General features: G+C 40.1%; 1 protein-coding gene and 3 long non-coding RNA genes across 6 annotated transcripts; 1 reads left to right on the forward strand and 3 right to left on the reverse strand.

The window, feature by feature from the left end:
- Nucleotides 1-1,111: 1,111 nt before the first annotated feature.
- On the reverse strand, nucleotides 1,112-3,886 carry LOC103448525 (protein THYLAKOID ASSEMBLY 8-like, chloroplastic). 3 transcript variants are annotated; one of them, XM_070818884.1, is made up of 3 exons: nucleotides 3,333-3,850; nucleotides 2,098-2,491; nucleotides 1,112-1,344 (listed from the first exon to the last, which is right to left on the reverse strand). In XM_070818884.1, exons 1-2 carry the CDS (start codon nucleotides 3,708-3,710, stop codon nucleotides 2,099-2,101), a joined length of 771 nt encoding a protein of 256 aa, XP_070674985.1. In that variant the 5' UTR covers nucleotides 3,711-3,850; the 3' UTR covers nucleotides 1,112-1,344; nucleotide 2,098. The 3 variants fall into 3 exon arrangements, with proteins under 3 accessions (XP_070674985.1, XP_008386011.1, XP_008386010.1); XM_008387789.4 differs by lacking the exon at nucleotides 1,112-1,344 and adding an exon at nucleotides 1,757-2,014; XM_008387788.4 differs by lacking the exon at nucleotides 1,112-1,344 and having other exon boundaries at nucleotides 1,757-2,491; nucleotides 3,333-3,886.
- Nucleotides 3,887-5,097: 1,211 nt separating this feature from the next.
- LOC108170823 (uncharacterized) lies at nucleotides 5,098-5,750 on the reverse strand. Its single transcript, XR_001787289.3, has 2 exons — nucleotides 5,662-5,750; nucleotides 5,098-5,550 (listed from the first exon to the last, which is right to left on the reverse strand). It is a non-coding gene; the product is annotated as an uncharacterized lncRNA (long non-coding RNA).
- Nucleotides 5,751-6,182: 432 nt separating this feature from the next.
- On the forward strand, nucleotides 6,183-7,165 carry LOC139194413 (uncharacterized). Its single transcript, XR_011579208.1, has 2 exons — nucleotides 6,183-6,787; nucleotides 6,927-7,165. It is a non-coding gene; the product is annotated as an uncharacterized lncRNA (long non-coding RNA).
- Nucleotides 6,928-19,594, reverse strand: LOC139194412 (uncharacterized). The gene is made up of 3 exons (XR_011579207.1): nucleotides 19,464-19,594; nucleotides 9,745-10,275; nucleotides 6,928-7,397 (listed from the first exon to the last, which is right to left on the reverse strand). It is a non-coding gene; the product is annotated as an uncharacterized lncRNA (long non-coding RNA).
- Between the last annotated feature and the right edge of the window lie 863 nt (nucleotides 19,595-20,457).

A 20,457-nucleotide genomic window follows, 5' to 3' on the forward strand; every position in this document is an offset into this window, starting at 1 on the left:
TGGGAAGTCATATTACTCTATTTGTACTACACAGGCAAAGATATTCCAAAACGATGAGATGTCATGACCTAGAACAATGGCAAATTGTGTGAACATCGTATTATATATGCAATTTTGTTTGGATATGGGTTTAGCTTGAGGTGGGACTTCTTGTACTAAGTGGGATGCTTACGACAAAGTTGGTACAATTATTGGTTTGAAATAATATGAATTTGAATGGGTTTTGGTGATTAAGTTTAAATCTCTATGTGTCACTTTTGCTTACTATAGGTCGGTTGGATGCTAAGGAAACTCTTTTAAGGTGAGATTCTTTTAAAGTGAGGCTTTCTCTAGTCTTTCTGTCATCTCATGTTTTGTCACAATATTTTATAATGTTGACATATGAATTGTGCCAAAAATATGAAATGATGGAGAGTCCTACTTTTGAGATGGTCTCCTTAGCATTTCTCTTTCTTCAGCAAAAAATTTCCAATTTTTGAGTCTTTGACGTTAAACTGTGACTCTGTGAGGTTGCAGAGAGTCTATGGAGAGTTCCACTTTAAGAGAGCTTCCTTAACATTTCTCTTTCTTCAACAAAAATTTCCCAATCTTTCGGTCCTTGACTGTGAGGTGGTAGAAAGACCATGAAGATTCTCACTATGAGAGTCTCCTTTAACATTTCTCAGCAAGGAGAGACTCTAAAAAATAGGACTCTTTGCCACGAATTTTTTGCACAGTATTTTATAATATTAGCTTAATAATTAATGTTATAATGTGAGATAACAGATAATCTTACTTTAAAAAGTCTCATTTGCATTTCTCTATAGTAAAAATACGGTTTGGAATATATGATGAAGACACTAATCCCAACTGCTAATCTTTATCTTTACTACTATAAAGCCAACACAATGTCATCATATATTAATATCAACCTCCCACTAAGTGTACAATAACAATTTAAAAGTAAATGAGTAAAAGTGCAAAAGAAAAAGTAGTATTGTCACTTTACTTTGAATAGAAGGGTTAGAAATATGAATTATTCTCATCCGAATGTCTACTTGCAATAAAAGAATCAAGGACAGTTGGAATTCAGCTAGGATTAGGATTGACATGATGAGAAATGCTAAGGAGATTTTTTCACAAATAGAATTCTTCGTGGCTCTCTATGTCATCTCATGTTTTTGGTATAATGTTTTATAATGTTGACACGAGAATTACCATTACACTGTAAAGTGACAGATAGTCCATAAAAAGTCTCACTTTAAGAGTCTCCTTAGCATTAACGTTGTTCTCCTTCTCATCGTGCAATGTTGCACAATGATTGGAATCGTCTTCTTTCTAGTTCAACCTTTAATATCAACTTTACTGAAAATCAACCAATAAAAAGTCATTAACTATTCGTTTAACATTGTTAAAATTTAAGTGTTCAACTAAATAACATAAATCTATATCATTAGATGACTAAACGATTTTGGATTTGGTTGATTTCTACAAGAGTTGACCTTTAAAGTGGGGGTTAGGAAATAATGGTGCAAATCATCACGTAACATTGTAAGATGAAAAGGAGAGTAGAAAAAGTAAAACGAGAATGTTCAAATGAGAAAGTAACATTCTTCAAAAAATTGTAAATCGATGTTTGTCTTAGAAGCACTCTTACTGGACAATTACATTATTTTAGACAGCCCAATTTGAATTCAGCGAGGCCCAATCCAATTTGGATCCAAGTACTACTGCAGCCTCCTAATTTTGGAGATTAGCAGTGCCACGATACAAAGGGTACAAAAACCACAATCAATCGTATACATGCTCATCTATGTCAACATAGACAGGTCAAAAATTCACATGCCTACATGAACATTTACAAAATATGAAAAGTTCCGTTCCAAGAACTCCAATCTTCGATACTTTAAAGAAGGAACAATTTTACATGTCATTTTACGGGATAAACCACCTAAAGGTTTTAGCAGGCAATCCATCATCCTAGAATCGGTTGGGATACGACCCCCTCCGATGAAGAGACAGAAAAATTTAAGCCCTGAAACCAAATAAATTTTAATCGGGACGATGAAATCAATATAACATCTGTGTGGAGAGAAGCTCAAATCATAGAATGCAGACCTCAGCCGCGCATGCCAAATATCTCTTCTGGGGGATCGTACACATGCTGTTCGGGAAACAGCTCCTCAAAGTCTTGCTTGACTCTGTTTCTCAAAAGGGGATGTGGCAGAAGTCCCTTCAACAAAATCCGGAACGGCAGCTCCTCCGGTGGATCTGGAGACTGCTTCATGTCCTCATATATGTTCATCGCATCTGCTGGACAACCAGAGTTCAAAAAACCCCTGATAACTTCTGTATATGTTTGAGAATCAGGAAATAGATCCTCCTTTTTCATGATGTCCCACAGTAGCATAACATCCTCCATTTTCTTAGATCTTGCCAATGCAATAATCAAGTCCTTGTACAGATAGACATCCGGTTTGTACCAGTCTTGCCTTCGAATCACGTTAAATACCTGAAAATTCACCGAGTCACTTGTAATTCCAATAAACAAACACATATGTTCATTGCATATGTATGTAAACAGAAATAAAGATGGTGCAGTCCAGAAGGAATTTCATTTCAAATAATGGTCTAAATCCAATTTTCCTCTTGAGTACTCCGATATACAAGTCTGCAAAACGACAGCATACCTGTAATGTGGTTTTGCATTTAACACAGACAACAATTAAATTTGAAAACACCATTGTGTATTTGAAGAGTTGGGTTTCAACCTGACTTCTTGAAGGAAATAATACATCCGCAATTCAAAATAACTTTTCTTGTTTTTCGCAAATTCAAATGGGAAATATGGCAGTGAGTGTTATTAATATGGTCGTCTTGACTCTTGAGAGATTTCAACATTTCACCATTACTAGCTATTTCAAAATCCAAAAAGCTGTTATAGCACCTATAGCTACCAGTGAAAAAATGCCCGTTTTGAATCAAAGATGGATTTGGCCATGAAAACCACGTCACTCCAATCACGCTTTACCATATACCATGAACCTGCATTACTCACAGGAATACCCAGAAATACTTACACGAAAGCTATGCATTTCTCCTACTACTGTTAAACTCATTGACAAAGCATATTTGAAGGTGCCCAAGAGCGCACATTGAGTCAGGCATTCAATCAAACACATTGCGTGCAACCCACTGATCCCCTTTTTGCAACAATCATAAACTAGCAACAAATAAGTGGATTCACACAGCACAAATTCAACACCCGCGAGTACAAATTTCACAACAACCCAGAAGATCAAATGCGAAAAAAAAAATAAAAATCTCAAAATTTAACCACAGAAATTCGATACCTTAATTGCCAAAGCAACTTCTTCCTGGCGCTCGAGCTCCGTGAGCACAGCAATCATATCCATCTTCAGAAGCCTCAAAACGTGGGTCTTTACAAACTTCCCGAGCTTCTCTTCGTTGTCCTTGAACCGCTTCAAACCCGAGATTACGAAAAGCGCTTCTTTGCCAATCAGCTTCTTGCCCCTCCAGAGCGGTCCTCTGGGCCTCCCGTCGTGATACAGCCTGAACCCAGAAATGGGTCTGCAGGATTTGATTTCGAGCTCTGGAATTGTGGAGTTTAGAAGCAATGGGGTGGTTTTGATTGGTGTTGTTTTTAGGTTTTGAAGGAGTACTGAGGAGAAAAATGACGACTTTGATCGCGAAAATGCGCGAGTCGCCATTGGAGGTGTGATGAAGGGGAGGAGTTGGTCAGTGACTGTGAGATTGATGAAGGGTTTGTTTGGGAAACGAGAAACTACCGCTTCTCCTTGTTTTGGAGGGAGGGGTCAGGCGCAGGGGGTTTAGGCGTAGGGCTTTACGGTCGTAGATAGAAACCTTTTTATGGAAAAATATATAAATAAATCTTTGATGTAATTCTTCTTGTAATTTATTTATTTTGCTACAAATGGTACATTCACACTAATGGATAATGAGAGAATATATTAGTTTCGGACGCGTCATTTATAAGATAAAATTTTTTTATTTGTAGATGAAAGATGAATAGTATTAGATCAGTAGACCTAAATGGCAAAATCTTATTGTAATTAGTTTTTCTTTCCTTTTTCATAGGTTGGATTACAATTGGTCACAAAACTAGTCTCGGCCACATGGTGATCAGGCTGAGTATGAGATGGGCATTGTCCGTGCGGACATGATGAGTGCATGGATGGGTGGAAACAAGTTTGGTGATTTAGAAGGTCTAAAATATCGATGATATCAGAAATATCGGTAATCTAAAAATACGAAAATTTCGATGGAAATATCGGGATATTATCAATATCGATAAAAATTAAATAAAAATCACTGAAATTGTAAGAAAAACTTGGAAATTTTTATTAAAACTTTGCAGGATGTTTATTTAGTCAATTATCTATTAGTTTATCACAAAAAAATGGAAGGAAATGCATTGCATGATGGATTTAACTGATTTAAGTTGATTATATAGCTAGCTGGCAAACATTGTGAGTGTAGAAAATATGTAGTAATTAATGAAAGAAATTTAAACACACCATAATCATTTATATATAATGAATTAGTACAATATTTTACACTTTATACATTGCATGGTAAGATACATGAGTGACTTGGTACCACATAGAGTCCTATCAAGATCTAAAATATCGATGATATCGGAAATATCGATAGTCTAAAAACATGAAAATTTCGATAGAAATATCGGGATAATATCGATATTTTAGACCTTGATGATTGATATGGTGAGATGGAATGCATGAGGAGGTGTATTGTAGCAACCCAAATGAACTAGTCAAATGGATTGAATTGATAAGTAAAACATTACAATACTCCTATTGCGATAAAATAAAATGCAAAAAAGTAAATTGCGATAAAATAAATGGCAAGGAAGTAAATTACAAGAAATTTAAAATTTACGCTAAGTTCGAGAAAATAAAATTACTCTAAATGCGAGAAAAGAATTTGGGAAAATTGAAAATTAATTTGCTTGGAAAGCTATATAGGGCTACATTTTGAATAATAGCATAAGATAAAAGCACGCAGTTGCAGGGAAACTAAGACCACTACAATATCAACAACAGAGACAACTACAAAAGCAATGAACTAATTTTTTCATAGCTTGCAATCTAGGGCTTCGAGTACTCAAAAGGCAACGTAGGAGACATTCACAAAGACAAGCATCAGAAAAGAAAAGAGAAGAACAAACGAAGAAGAAAAAAGATGCCAACGATAAAACCGTCGTTGGAGAGTGATGCACAAAGGAATTTTCGAGCCCTCGTCCAATGACAGACTCTCGTCAATGAAAAATGTCAGGTCATCATCATCGATTAGCTTCACGGTTGGGTTGGTAATTTTGATCCATATGCCGTCGTTATTATGATCTTATATTCACTGGGATCTACCTCAAGAATATGATACAGTCTCTGCACAAGTCCTTCATAGGTAATGCTGTCTGAAACCATAATTCCCTTCGTTTTACCACCAATGTATATAGAATTGCCCCACTTCCCATCATAGTTAACCAAAAGTCTAAGTTTATTAATTTTCCTGAAAATACATGGAAAAAATTAGTTAGCAAAGAAAGTATATAAACTGATTAAATGAAAGAAACTTACTCTACAACTACAAGTAGAAATAAATTGATTGATTAAAATAAACCCTAGCTGTCTGGGGATGAGTATCTTTCTTCCTCCTCTTTTTTTGTTCTTGCTTCTTTGTTCTCTAAAAATCTAGTGATATGCTCACTGGCGGAGCCAAGTTAAGGGCTGCCCCGGGCTGTAGCCGAGGTAGCTTGAGGTGAAAAATAAAATTTTACATGTAATTTTGATTGATTTTCGAATGTAGCCCAACAAATATTTAGTCACTAATTCGAATTCTTTAGGTTTAACTATATAAAATTATATAATACAGTTTGTTCGACAAAAAAAAAAATATAATACAGTTTGTAAACCATCTCTTTTTCTTACAATATTTTTCTCATCGTTTCTTGTAAATATACCAGTTTGGATTTGTTTAATTTTAATACGTATTTGTTTAATTACAAAAAAAATTTGGCTCACCTTGTGAAAATTTTTAAGCTAGCTGATACGTTGAAAAATACGGTATCAAGTTTCTTTATTTATAAAAATTTAAAATTTTAAGTTAGCCCACCCGATAAAAAATTCCTAGCTCCGCTATTGGATATGCTGCTCTTGGAGGATTCCGGCTATGTACTCAAATGTGACCATTGTCGTCTAGTAAAGAACCTTGTGCCTTATGCTGACGTAGTTTGTGTGGGTTTCGACAAATTCCGACCTAGTGGAGGACTATACTTGATGGAAAACAAGGGACTTTCATTTTCATCATCGGTCATGATAATCATCAGTCACCTTGAAAGATGAGGATGATGAGCAATAAACCAGAAGAAAATATCCAACCATTTCAATTTGACAAAAAGAGCGAAAAAGTTTACCTTGTAGTTCTAGGAGAAGATACTCGGGGTTTAAGAATATTCATCTTCGAGCTTTTATCCAAACATAGACTCTGTTCTATTTAAAATGACAAGTCCTCATCATCGACTATCTGTACTGGTTGAGCAGGCAATTTTGAGTCATCTGTAGTCTTCATTATAATCTCATACTCATATGGATCTATCCCGACGATACGATACACGCTACCTAGAAGCTCCTCAAAAGTAATGTCCTTTGACACCACTATTTCTTTCGCTTTACCACCAACGTATGCAGTACTAACCCACTCTCCATCGTAGTGAACCGAAATGCCAACTTTACTTATTTTCCTGAAAGTGAAATAAAACAATTAGGAAAAGAACAATCGTGAAAAATTATAGGCATTGGCGACTTATAAAAATATAACATTCAAAATCAATAAAGGTCATCGTACCCAGTGCACAAGGTTTCCGCTTTACGCAGGGTCTGGGAGAGGCCCTTGTATTACACTTGATACCGACCATGTCTGACAATGCTTCTTCATGTTCTGTAAAGGCCTTGAGAATCGTGTGCAAGTTAGATTTTTCTGTGCATTAAAGAATCTTCACAAGCTCATCCAAGCACCAAGTTGAGGAGGCAAAGTTCTTTGAAAGAGTGACGAGGGAAATCAGTGATTCTTCAATTGCTTTTACAATTCCTGAGGAAATAGATTGTCCTCTCTCAAGCCTTTTATCATCTCTAAAGGTGGTAATTCCTTTCTGCTCCAATGAAGCGTACATATGATCCACAATATTCAAGCGGGTGTCTTTGCCTCTAAAACACATAAACACATCATACTTCCATCTTTGAGAAGAAAAAGGTGTTGATGTTTTAGCCAGTATCGAAGAGGGGATCGTAGAAGGAAACACAGGGTGCAATTTCCTCCGTATGTCATCAACAATTTCTTTAATGAGCTCTGATTCGTGCCTACAACAAAGAAAAGAGACTATTAATCACTTTTCCATCCTCTCTCTCACTCTCGTTTTTGTAATTTCTCCTACAATAACTTTGGTCAGTGAGTGCATTTTTTTCCCTAGATGATTGTGATTTAATCTAGCTACTACATAATTTTTGAATTTTACTCATCTAACAGCAATATCAATGCGGTGTTGCAAACATACATCATTTAGCAGAAGAAAAGAGTCTATAAAAATATATGCATACCGGCCCCTTGAATCCCATCCAGAGAGGTTTGCTACTTGGGTTAAGGTCATCTCCAACCGAAGGGTCCAGAGGGCCAGAGGGCCGAAAATAGCCCTAAAACCGTCTCCAACCGAGGGCTAGGCCAGAGGGCTCTGGAATCTGGGAGGGGCCCACGGGATCGGAGAGGGCTGGAGGGCTGGAGGGGGGCTGGCTTATTTTTTTTTTAATGTTTTCTATTGCTGTCGGTTAAAACCGACAGCATTAAAGAGGTTTTTTTTTTTAATAGTTTGAAATGTTTTTTAATGTAACGGCTAGCTGAGTCAGCTAGCCGTTGGCTTTTTTTTTTTTTTTTTAAATTTAATTTAAACATTTTTTTCTTCTATAAATATGGTGAAGTTCTTTCAATTCTTCACTTCATTTGCAATATTTCCTTCTTCAATATTTTTCAATATTTCCTTCAATATATTTCTCAATATTTCCTTCAATATATTTTCTAATATTTCCTTCATCTATAATATTTGTTTCAATTTTTCAATATTTCCTTCAATATATTTTCCAATATTTCCTTCATCTATAATATTTGTTTCAATTTTTCAATATTTCCTTCATCTATAATATTTCTTCATTTCATTTGCAATATATTTCTCAATATTTCCTTCAATATTTCCTTCAATATATTTTCTAATATTTCCTTCATCTATAATATTTGTTTCAATTTTTCAATATTTCCTTCAATATATTTTCCAATATTTCCTTCATCTATAATATTTGTTTCAATTTTTCAATATTTCCTTCATCTATAATATTTCTTCATTTCATTTGCAATATTTCCTTCAATATTTCCTTCATTTTTTTTCAAAAAAAATGGCCTCATCTGCAATGAAAGGTAGGGCTTGGACCCGAAAAGAAGATGAAGCTCTTTGCAAGGCTTATAAATGGATATCAGAAGATAGTGTGAGGGGGATTTCTCAAACAAGTGAAGGTGTTTGGACTCGTGTGTCCAAAAAATACTTAGAGTTCTACGAAGGCACCATTCCACCGAATACCCGAAACCACGAAAGTTGTTCTTCAAGATGGAAGAAACATCTTCATCCAAGTTTGAATAAATGGCATCAAGCACTATTAGCAGCAGCAAGTAGACATGAAAGCGGCGCCAATTACTATGACGAAGTTAGTGTTTTTCCAGTTTATTTTAAATGTTTAATTATATTACATTAATTTCGTGAATTAATTTCCTAAAATTTTTTTAATTATATTTTCTAGGTACGCTAAGCGGAGGAATTGTATATGGAGGGCAGCTCAAAACCCTTTCAGTTTCATGGTTGTTGGGAAATTTGTAAAGGGTGGGTGTTATTTGAAGATCCACCTCAACATAGAGTGGATCCTTTGGAAGTTGCATCCCCATCTGTAGATATGAATGAAGATGGATCTCCTACCATTCAACAAACAAGGGTAGAAAATCTGACTCCATCCGAAATTTCTTTACCTAGGGCTATGGGACGAAACAAGGCCCGAAGGTTAAGGGAAAAGGGCCAGGCAAATGCTGATTACGCCGCTCAACATGAAGTGGCGGCCTCATTTCGATTATTGGCGGAGCAAAATGCCCGTGAGGCGGAAGAAAGGAAGTGTAGACATGAAGAGCGAGCCAAACAAATACAAGAAGAGATGGATGATAAGAATATGGAAAGGAACACTTCGAATTACACTCCAATGAGTAAGGCCTATTTTGATAAGGAAAAAAAAAAGAAATTATGGCTCGGCGGCAATTGTTTACCTCTGACTATACTCCTACAATGGCGGATGATGAAGATGATATTGATTATGGATATTAAATTTAAGTCGTTGTAATTTTTAAATTTAAGTTAATGTTGTTTTTAAATTTAATTTGTAGTGTTTAAATATAAGTTGTTGTTTTTAAATTTAAGTTGTTGTAGTTTTTAAATTTAAATAATAAATTATGTTTGGCCCTATGGCCCTTTGGCCCTCGGTTGGAGACGGTTTTTTGTGAAAGGGCTAAAACGAGCCCTTTGGCCCTCTGGCCCTCGGTTGGAGACGGAGGCAAATATGGCCATGTACTGTTCATTAAAATATTAATATCTTGGGGAATCTTAGAGGGCCAGAGGGCTTAAACGAGCCCTTTGGCCAGCCCTCGGTTGGAGATGGCCTAAAGCAGCCCTCCACCTTCGAATCTTGTCTGGGTCATCCTTATATGTTTCTTCGTGTTTAGCAAAGGCTTCAGCAAAACTCCATGTTTGGTTTCGTACGTCAGAGGGATCGACATTATAGAAAATTGGTAGCACCGTTTTTCTTTTTCCATGGGATTCAAGAATCAATTCAAGCTCATCCAATGCCCATAATGATGATGCATAATTCTCTTCAAGAATAGTAATTGCAGTCCTCGAATTCTGAATTAAATTTCTGAGTACTTGATTCTCGCGCTCAATTCTTTAAATACAATGACCAATAGTTTTTAGTTCGCACTTCTTAAACTCTGTACATAGAGTATCTCGAAAAAACTTGCTGACGCCTTCTCATGTAAAACTCATAAAGGCATCATATTTCCCCTGAGGATTTGGAGGAGATGAATTCAAACCCAAGGAGCTTGATGCCATTGGAGATGTGGTTCTCACAATAGAATAATGAGATTAATTTCACAAGCAATCTGCTGGAGACAGCACAACTTGTTAAAGTAAGCTATTTGGTAATACAACCAGTAAAAAATATAAAAAAAAAACACAAATAGTCTGCGAAATTGCATACTATATATACAACAACAACAACAACAACAAAGCCTTTTCCCACTAAGTGGGGTCGGCTATATGAATCCTAGAACGCCATTGCGCTCGGTTTTGTGTCATGTCCTCCGTTAAATCCAAGTACTCAAGTCCTTTCTTAGGGTCTCTTCCAAAGTTTTCCTAGGTCTTCCTCTACCCCTTCGGCCCTGAACCTCTGTCCGTAGTCACATTTTCGAACCGGAGCGTCAGTAGGCCTTCTTTGCACATGTCCAAACCATCGGAACCGATTTTCTCTCATATTTCCTTCAATTTTGGCTACTCCTACTTTACCTCGGATATCCTCATTCCCAATCTTATCCTTTCTCGTGTGCCCATACATCCCACGAAGCATCCTCATCTCCGCTACACCCATTTTGTGTACGTGTTGATGCTTCACCGCCCAACATTCTGTGCCATACAACATCGCTGGCCTTATTGTCGTCCTATAAAATTTTCCCTTGAGCTTCAGTGGCCTACGACGGTCACACAACACGCCGGATGCACTCTTACACTTCATCTATCCAGCTTGTATTCTATGGTTGAGATCTCCATCTAATTCTCCGTTCTCTTACAAGATAGATCCTAGGTAGCGAAAACAGTCACTTTTTGTGATCTTCGCTAGATTGCTCCGGTCATTAGTGTGGATAAGTATATAAATGGATAGAGATAGGAAAACAAACACAAGATGTACGTGGTTCACCCATATTGGCTACGTCCACGGAATAGAGGAGTTCTCATTAATTGTGAAGGGTTTACACAAGTACATAGGTTCAAGCTTTCCTTTAGTGAGTACAAGTAAATGATTTAGTACAAATGACATTAGGAAATATTGTGGGAGAATGATCTCGTAACCACGAAACTTCTAAGTACCGGAGTGTGGTATCGTCTTGACTTGCCTTATCTGTCTCATAGGTAGATGTGGCATCTTCTCTAGAAGTACTCTTCCTCCATCCAGGGGTGGTATCTGTAACTGGTAGAGATGCACAAGGTAATGTATCAATTTCACTTGAAGCTTACTTGTAGTTTCAGGCTTGGTCAAGCGCGATACAAACTATGTAGTAGAAGTCCCCCAAGTCGCCGAGCTAGGGGATCTGCTGAAAGAGGTGACAGACAAGGTAAGCAATCAGAGCTCCGGCTGATTGTTCACATTCTCCCTATCTTGCAGGCAGCATGAAGGATAAAGAGAAGAAAAATGAGAAGAGATGATATGGGATACTTTTGCTTTTGAAGAAGTAACTTTCCACAGGCTTATTCTTGAACTGGGCTGGAGGGATTTTCTGGTTTCCTCTAGAGTATAAGGCCGACTGAAGAATTTGAGGGCCAAAACAAGTCCATCAAATCTAGAGTACGTTCGACCTTGCTGATATGGGATACTTTTGCTTTTGACAGAGTAGTGGATGTATCTAGGGGTGGGCAAACGGGTCCTGGATCCGCGGGTAGGGGCGGGTATTAGCGGTTCGGGGCGGGTCCTAATTTTAAAAAAGAGAAACGGGGCGGGGCGGGGCGGGTCTTTGAAATTTTAGGTTCGGGCCGGTTCCAAAAGTATAGAAAAACGGGTACCCGGACCGGCCCGTTTGCAAAAATACCCTGTGTTGGGTACTGTTACTATCCCAGGCCCACTTTTTTTTGTCCCTCCCCGTGATGGTTCTCTCACTCTCGAGAACACACACCCAATCTCTCGAACCTTCTCCCTTCTCCCTCATTCCTCTTCTCTGTTTCTTCTCCCCCATCTCTGCAACTCTCATTCCGGAGCTCGATCGCGCTGATGTCATCCCAGGCCGGCCAAGTCGGAATCTACGGCTACACGGCCTACTCCGCCAGCAAGTTCGGGCTCCGTGGCTTGGCCGAGGCTCTGCAGCAAGAGGTGATTTCTCACGACATTCACGTTTCTCTCGTATTCCCGTTGGACATAGACACCCTTGGCTTCGCAGATGACTTTGCCGCTCTTTCTTCCCGAGACGCAGATGACTTTGCCGCTCTTTCTTCCCAGGACCAAGACTCGCAGTCTCTCTCTTCTTCCTCGGACACCTTCATACTCGGCTTCGTCATCGCCAACATCGTTGGAATTCAATACTCTCATTTCTCTCTCACCCCTTTCTCTCACTCTTTCACAGTCTCACTCTCTACACGTCCCTCATTTCTCTCGGATCTGTCATGGATCCGAGTGTTCTGTGCAAATAAAGCTCTTTGTCATGGATCTGAGTGGTATTTGCACACTCGTAATATACTCAGACCGACATGCATCAGTCACAGATTCGAGTGGTGTTCGCCGGAGACGTGACGATGCTGAACGGCGCGACGGTGAAGGTTGTCGCTGGGCATCTAGGTTTCGCATCGGAAGAAGATAGACAACGACGTCGTTCCCTTCCGTTGGACCCGTGGACCCGGCCCGAACCGCCCGTTTCAAACAGGCCGGGTTATGTCCGGTTTCAACTTCAGAAATTTCAATACCCGCCCCGCCCCGCCCCGTTCCATTTTAAAGCGGGTCCGGTCCGGTCCCTTCAAATTTGGGCCAGGCCCGGCCCGTGCCCACCCCTAGATGTATCGGCACGTGTGCTGTTACGCTTGTCTCCACATGCTTCCTTGTATCCTTCTCACTTGCCCTATCTGTTCCTCATGCAGATGCGGTATCTTCTCTGGAAGCATAAGATGTTGAAGATGAGTACTCGAGAGCAATGTCAGGTAAGTAATCAGGTAAGGGGTTCCAGGCAGTCAGTTCCTGGCTAGAAGCTTGATTCAAGTGCTGACTGATTGCTCTCTTTCTCTTTGTCTTGCAGGTAAGAACAAGGCCAAAGGAAAAGACAGGGAAAAAGCATGATATGGGATACTCTTGCTTTTAACCCTGATGATATGAGATATTCTTGCTCTAGTATAGCTTGTTTACAGAGGTATTATTGGGGGGAAAGAAAGCTGAATATTTCGAAAGGCTTCGTTGGAAGTGCCCTCTCAGATAAGAGGAAAGGTTGAGCATTTTTGCAGGTCTGCCTATCCGTTAGGGATGGAGGTCGACATATATAGGAGTCTCCCTAACATCAAGTAATAATGTTATTCCTTTACCCTGCTTGGTCATAGCACGGTAGTGGGAGCTACCAGCTTCACATGTTTTAACTCTGTCAGAGCACTTTGAAAAAGTGGTCTGTGGTATCTGGAAAGCTGATGTTGCGTGTGAAGATTACAGACAAACTTTATCCAAGGAGATCCAGCTCTTGAAGTTGGGAAATTGGTGCCTCTTCGGTTTTCGAACAAGCAATCCTGTCGGGGATCTGGCTCTCGAGATTCGGAGAACGATGCCTCTTCGATTTTTGAGAAAGCAATCATGCTGGGGGTCTGGCTCTCGAGATTCAGATAGCAGTGTCTCTTCAATTTTTGAGAAAGTAATCATGTTGGGAGTCTGGCTCTCGAGATTCGGAGGGCGGTGCCTCTTCGATTTTGGAGCAAGCAATCTTGTTGGGAGTGTTTTCTCGAATGTGAGTAAAGGTTGGGCATGTTTGCTAGTCTACCTTGCCACGTAGCACAGAGGTTGACACACAGGGACTTTCCAATTATCCAGCAGTGGTACTATTCCTTTACCCTCTCTTCGATTTTTTAGAAAGTAATCATGTTGGGAGTCTGGCTCTCGAGATTCGGAGGGCGGTGCCTCTTCGATTTTGGAGCAAGCAATCTTGTTAGGAGTGTTTTCTCGAATGTGAGTAAAGGTTAGGCATGTTTGCTAGTCTACCTTGCCACGAAGCACAGAAGTTGACACACAGGGACTTTCCAATTATCCAGCAGTGGTACTGTTCCTTTACCCTCTCTTTGATTTTTGAGAAAGTAATCATGTTGGGAGTCTGGCTCTCGAGATTCGGAGGGCGGTGCCTCTTCGATTTTGGAGCAAGCAATCTTGTTGGGAGTGTTTTCTTGAATGTGAGTAAAGGTTGGGCATGTTTGCTAGTCTACCTTGCCACGAAGCACAGAGGTTGACACACCGGGACTTTCCAATTATCCAGCAGTGGTACTGTTCCTTTACCCTTGTGGGTAATAATATGGTAGCTAGACCTTCAAAATTTATGTGTCTAAACTTTGTTAGTGTTGTTTCTTTGCTATTCTTTTACCCTTCTTGGTCAGAGCGATGTAGTGGGAGCTGCAAGCTTCACGTGTCTCAACTTTGTCAGAGAACTTTGGCAAAGTTATCTGTGGTACCCATGAGCTACTGTTGCGTGTGGGAAGTGGGTGATTGAACAGTACGATTCATGTGCTTTCTACTTCGCCAGAATTCTTTAACAGAATGCCCATAATTTCCGCAAAGCCGAGTGTGCGTGTGACAGGTGCTGACAAGGCTGGAAAAGTAGGTGCCTCTTCGATTTTTGAGATCGGCCCTCGTGGTCTCTGAGCAGCCCAGCTTTTGAGAAAGCAAGCCTCTTCGATTTCTGAGATCGGCCTTCGTGGTCTTTGAGCAGCCTAGCTTTTGAGAAAGCAAACGCCTCTTCGATTTCTGAGATCGACCCTCGTGGTCTCTGAGCAGCCCATCTTTTGAGAAAGCAAACGCCTCTTCGATTTCTGAGCAGACGCCTCTTTGATTTCTGAAGCTTCGTCGAGTGCAGATTTTTATAGGGGCTGACATTAAGTTCCAAAGCACACTTGAATATCCACCAGTAGAAGCTCCATTCTTGCACTTCTAAGATCTTGATTTGTCCGACCTCTTCTCTCTTCAACACCTTTGAAAATGTCTGGCCCCTCCGATCGTCGTTTTGACTTGAACCTTGTTGAAGAGGCAGCCCTGCCTTTTCCAGACAACATATGGCGCCCATCATTCGTCTCCCCTACTAGTCCTCTTACCGTTGGGGATTCCGTGATGAAGAATGATATGACCGCTGCGGTAGTGGCCAGGAACCTTCTCACTCCCAAAGATAACAGACTACTTTCCAAACGGTCTGATGAGTTGGCAGTTAAGGATTCTCTGGCTCTCAGTGTTCAGTGTGCAGGTTCTGTGTCTAATATGGCCCAACGCCTATTTGCTCGAACCCGCCAAGTTGAATCCTTGGCGGCTGAAGTGATGAGTCTCAAACAGGAGATTAGAGGGCTCAAGCATGAGAATAAACAGTTGCACCGGCTCGCACATGACTATGCTATAAACATGAAAAGGAAGCTTGACCAGATGAAGGAATCTGATGGTCAGGTTTTACTTGATCATCAGAGATTTGTGGGTTTGTTCCAAAGGCATTTATTGTCTTCGTCTTCTGGGGCTGTACCGCGTAATGAAGCTCCAAATGATCAACCTCTGATGCCTTCTCCTTCTAGGGTTCTGTCCAGTACTGAGGCTCCGAATGATCCCCCTCCGGTGCCTTCTCTTTCTGGGGCTCTACCGACTGCTGAGACTTCTCCTAAGCAACCTTTGTGAAGGCTCCCTCTTGTTTGTTTATTTTGACTCAAGTATATGTACATATTTGTGACTTATCGGGGATATCAATAAATAAGTTTTCCTTCATTCCAACGTATTGTGTTAAATACACCAAAGCCTTCTTCGCTAAGTTCTTTGAATTTTCTTTTGTTGAAGCTTGTATGTTGAAGCTTTGTGAGTGGAACATGTAGGTTGAGGTAGTGTGCCCTTAATTTCCCGAGTGAGGAAAACTTCTCGGTTGGAGACTTGGAAAATCCAAGTCACTGAGTGGGATCAGCTATATGAATCTTAGAACGCCATTGTGTTCTGTCCTGTGTCATGTCCTCCGTTAGATCCAAGTACTCTAAGTCTTTTCTTAGGGTCTCTTCCAAAGTTTTCCTAGGTCTTCCTCTACCCCTTCGGCCCTGAACCTCTGTCCCATAGTCGCATCTTCTAATCGGAGCGTCAATAGGCCTTCTTTGCACATGTCCAAACCACCGTAACCGATTTTCTCTCATCTTTCCCTCAATTTCGGCTACTCCTACTTTACCCCGGATATCCTCATTCCTAATCTTATCCTTTCTCGTGTGCCCACACATCCATTGAAGCATCCTCATCTCCGCTACACCCATTTTGTGTACGTGTTGATGCTTCACCGCCCAACATTCTGTGCCATACAGCATCGCCGACCTTATTGCCGTCTTATAAAATTTTCCCTTGAGCTTCAGTGGCATACGGTGGTCACACAACACGCCGGATGCACTCTTCCACTTCATCCATCCAGCTTGTATTCTATGGTTGAGATCTCCATCTAATTCTCCGTTCTTTTGCAAGATAGATCCTAGGTAACGAAAACGGTCGCTCTTTAGTATTTCTTGATCTTCGATCCTCACCCTTAACTCGTTTTGGCCTCCATTTGCACTGAACTTGCACTCCATATATTCTGTCTTTGATCGGCTTAGGCGAAGACCTTTAGATTCCAACACTTCTCTCCAAAGGTTAAGCTTTGCATTTACCCCTTCCTGAGTTTCATCTATCAACACTATATCGTCTGCGAAAAGCATACACCAAGGAATATCATCTTGAATATGTCCTGTTATCTCATCCATTACCAACACAAAAAGGTAAGGACTTAAGGATGAGCCTTGATGTAATCCTACAGTTATGGGAAAGCTTTCGGTTTGTCCTTCATGAGTTCTTACGGCAGTCTTTGCTCCTTCATACATATCCTGTATAGCTTGGATATATGCTACTCGTACTCCTTTCTTCTCTAAAATCCTCCAAAGAATGTCTCTTGGGACCCTATCATACGCTTTTTCCAAATCTATAAAGACCATGTGTAAATCCTTTTTCCCATCTCTATATTTTTCCATCAATCTTCGTAAGAGATAGATTGCCTCCATGGTTGAGCGTCCTGGCATGAACTCGAATTGGTTGTCCGAAACCCGTGTCTCTTGCCTCAATCTATGCTCAATGACTCTCTCCCAGAGCTTCATTGTATGACTCATTAGCTTAATACCCCAATAGTTCATGCAATTTTGTACATCACCCTTATTCTTGTAGATAGGCACCAAAGTGCTCATTCGCCACTCATTTGGCATCTTCTTCGTTTTCAAAATCCTATTGAAAATGTCAGTGAGCCATGTTATACCTGTCTCTCCCAAAACTTTCCGCACTTCGATTGGTATATCGTCTGGGCCTACTGCTTTTCTATGCTTCATCTTCTTCAAAGCTACAACCACTTCTTCCTTCCGGATTCTACGATAAAAAGAGTAGTTTCTACACTCTTCTGAGTTACTCAACTCCCCTAAAGAAGCACTCCTTTCATGTCCTTCATTGAAAAGATTATGAAAATAAACTTTCCATCTGTCTTTAACCGCGTTCTCTGTAGCAAGAACCTTTCCATCCTCATCCTTGATGCACCTCACTTGGTTTAGGTCCCTTGTCTTCTTTTCCCTTGCTCTAGCTAGTTTATAGATATCCAACTCTCCTTCTTTGGTATCTATTCGCTTATACATATCGTCATAAGCCGCTAACTTAGCTTCTCTCACAGCTTTCTTCGCCTCTTGCTTCGCTTTTCTATACCTTTCACCATTTTCATCGGTCCTATCCTTGTATAAGGCTTTACAACATTCCTTCTTAGCTTTCACCTTTGTTTGTACCTCCTCATTCCACCACCAAGATTCCTTTTGATGTGGGGCAAAGCCCTTGGACTCTCCTAATACCTCTTTTGCTACTTTTCGGACACAACTAGCCATGGAATCCCACATTTGGTTAGCTTCCTCCTCTCTATCCCACACACACTGGGTGATTACTTTCTCTTTGAAAATGGCTTGTTTTTCTTCTTTTAGATTCCACCATCTAGTCCTTGGGCACTTCCAAGTCTTGTTCTTTTTTCTCACTCTTTTGATATGTACATCCATCACCAACAAGCGATGTTGATTAGTCACGCTCTCTCCTGGTATAACTTTGCAATCCTTACAAGTTATACGATCCCCTTTCCTCATTATAAGAAAATCTATTTGTGTTTTTTACGACCCACTCTTGTAGGTGATCACATGTTCTTCTCTCTTCTTAAAGAATGTGTTGGCTAATAAGAGATCATATGCCATTGCAAAATCCAAGATAGCTTCCCCATCCTCGTTTCTCTCCCCAAAACCATGGCCACCATGAAAACCTCCATAGTTGCCTGTCTCCCTGCCCACGTGTCCATTTAAATCTCTTCCTATAAATAACTTCTCCATTTGAGCAATTCCTTGCACCAAGTCTCCAAGGTCTTCCCAAAATTTCTCCTTCGAATTCGTATCCAACCCTACTTGAGGTGCGTACGCACTAATCACATTGATAAGTTCTTGTCCTATTACAATCTTGATTGCCATGATTCTATCTCCTACCCTCTTGACATCTTCAACATCTTGTGTCAAGGTCTTGTCCACGATGATGCCAACACCGTTTCTCGTTCTATTTGTGCCCTAATACCATAGTTTAAACCCTGAGTTTTCTAGATCCTTTGCCTTACGACCAACCCACTTAGTTTCTTGTAGGCACATAATATTTATCCTTCTCCTCACCATAACTTCTACTACTTCCATAGATTTTCCCGTCAAGGTTCCTATATTCCACGTTCCTAAACGCATTTTGCTCTCTTGAACTCTACCCTTATGTCCTAGCTTCTTCACCCTTCCCCGTCTAATAGGATCAAAGTACTTCTTTTGTGTGTCCCGTGTAAAGTTGATAGGAGCATATGCTCCCAAACAACTTTGAGTGGAGTCGTTCGAAAAGAAGTTTCTATAGCCCCATTGCTCATTTAACACTGCATCCGGGTGCCGATGGAGATACAGCGACCCTTGCTCACTTATCACTGTGCTCGGGCCACACAGCGCGCCACTTACAGGTGATGCCCTAGCTTTAGCGCGATTTCGTTCTGGATTCATTTTCATAAGGATTCGACGTAATCATGGAGTGCCGGCTGTCGACTACCTGACGCCCTCCCCCTCCTCCTTTATCTGGGCTTGAGACCGGCAATGTAAGATAAACTTACACGGCGGAGTTAAATTGCATACTATATATGACACAAAAATATTCCCCATATATCATGTACGTCTTGAAAGTAAAACCTCTACTTGCTTTCCAAAATTTTAAACTGGAAAATTGAGGATTCCCACGATAACAATTTCGTTTTCAATCTGGTACAGAAAGATTGTGTGTCTGGGGCCTAACCTGGGAGCATGGACAAAAATGAGGACTCGCAGCTGAAGTGAGAGAGGGGCTGGCATAGGCAGAACACCCGCACGAGAGAGAAAACGCAATCTTGTCTGAATAGAAGTCTGGTTATGTATAGAAAGGCCAACTGTTGACTTGAGATATAATGCAAGTTGAGGGTCGTCTAAATTGGTAGACTTCCTCGCAAAAGCTTGATCGATGTAAAAAATACGCGGCAAGGTGGTTAGCAGTTACTGTCAATTGGGCTCGTATCGTCAAATCAGATTGGCTTGTAAGTTACGGAGCAGGTGAGTGTATTTGGCCTTAGAAATTTCACTGCAAAATCCGATTTTTAGTGTGCCGAGAATATGGCTCGTACACAAAGTGTTATAATACAAGTAGTTTGATACTTGAAAAAAACAAAAAAAAATCAACCACTTAGTGTACTAAACTGTGTTCCCGACACTGAATTTTTTTTCACCGAAGTCCCCACTTCCACATCCAAAAAAATTAGGTTGAGTTTGAAATCTCCAAAAGAATTTGCATGCGACTATTGCAACGCCAAGCAGTGTTTGTCAACTAGTTTATAGCATAACACGTGTATCAATTTATTAAGGCTTTTTAGCTAAAATGATCTTTAAGATTTGCATAACTTTTTACTTTGGACCTTGAAATTTAAAATCAATACAAGTGGTCCTTGAGATTGTCCACCATCAATCATTTTTGTAACGACCTGTCCCCAAAAATTTCAGTTTTTATAATTTTAAAAGTTGAAATTACAAAATTGCCCTTCAAGGCTAAACGTTGACTTTTGTTGACCGCCTTGTCGTTTCATGAAAGACCTATTTTATTGGCGTATCCTCGTAGTACTCGTCGCTATGAGCGAGTGGACGCAAGCGGAATCGAATTTGGAGTTATAACGAAGAAGATATTAACGTTTAAACTCGGGGGCATTTTAGTAAATTTAATCTTCACTCTAGAAGGCTATAGATTTTCTGGAGCAATCTTATTA

This window comes from Malus domestica, chromosome 03, assembly GCF_042453785.1.
Source record: "Malus domestica chromosome 03, GDT2T_hap1".
Taxonomy (NCBI): Eukaryota; Viridiplantae; Streptophyta; class Magnoliopsida; order Rosales; family Rosaceae; genus Malus; species Malus domestica.

Coding starts and splice junctions, on each gene's coding strand:
- LOC103448525 (XM_070818884.1), bottom strand. CDS start 3,710: ATGGCGACTCGCGCATTTTCGCGATCAAAGTCGTCATTTTTCTCCTCA. Junction 2,492..3,332: donor AAGTTGCTTTGGCAATTAAG/GTATCGAATTTC, acceptor GTGAATTTTCAG/GTATTTAACGTGATTCGAAG.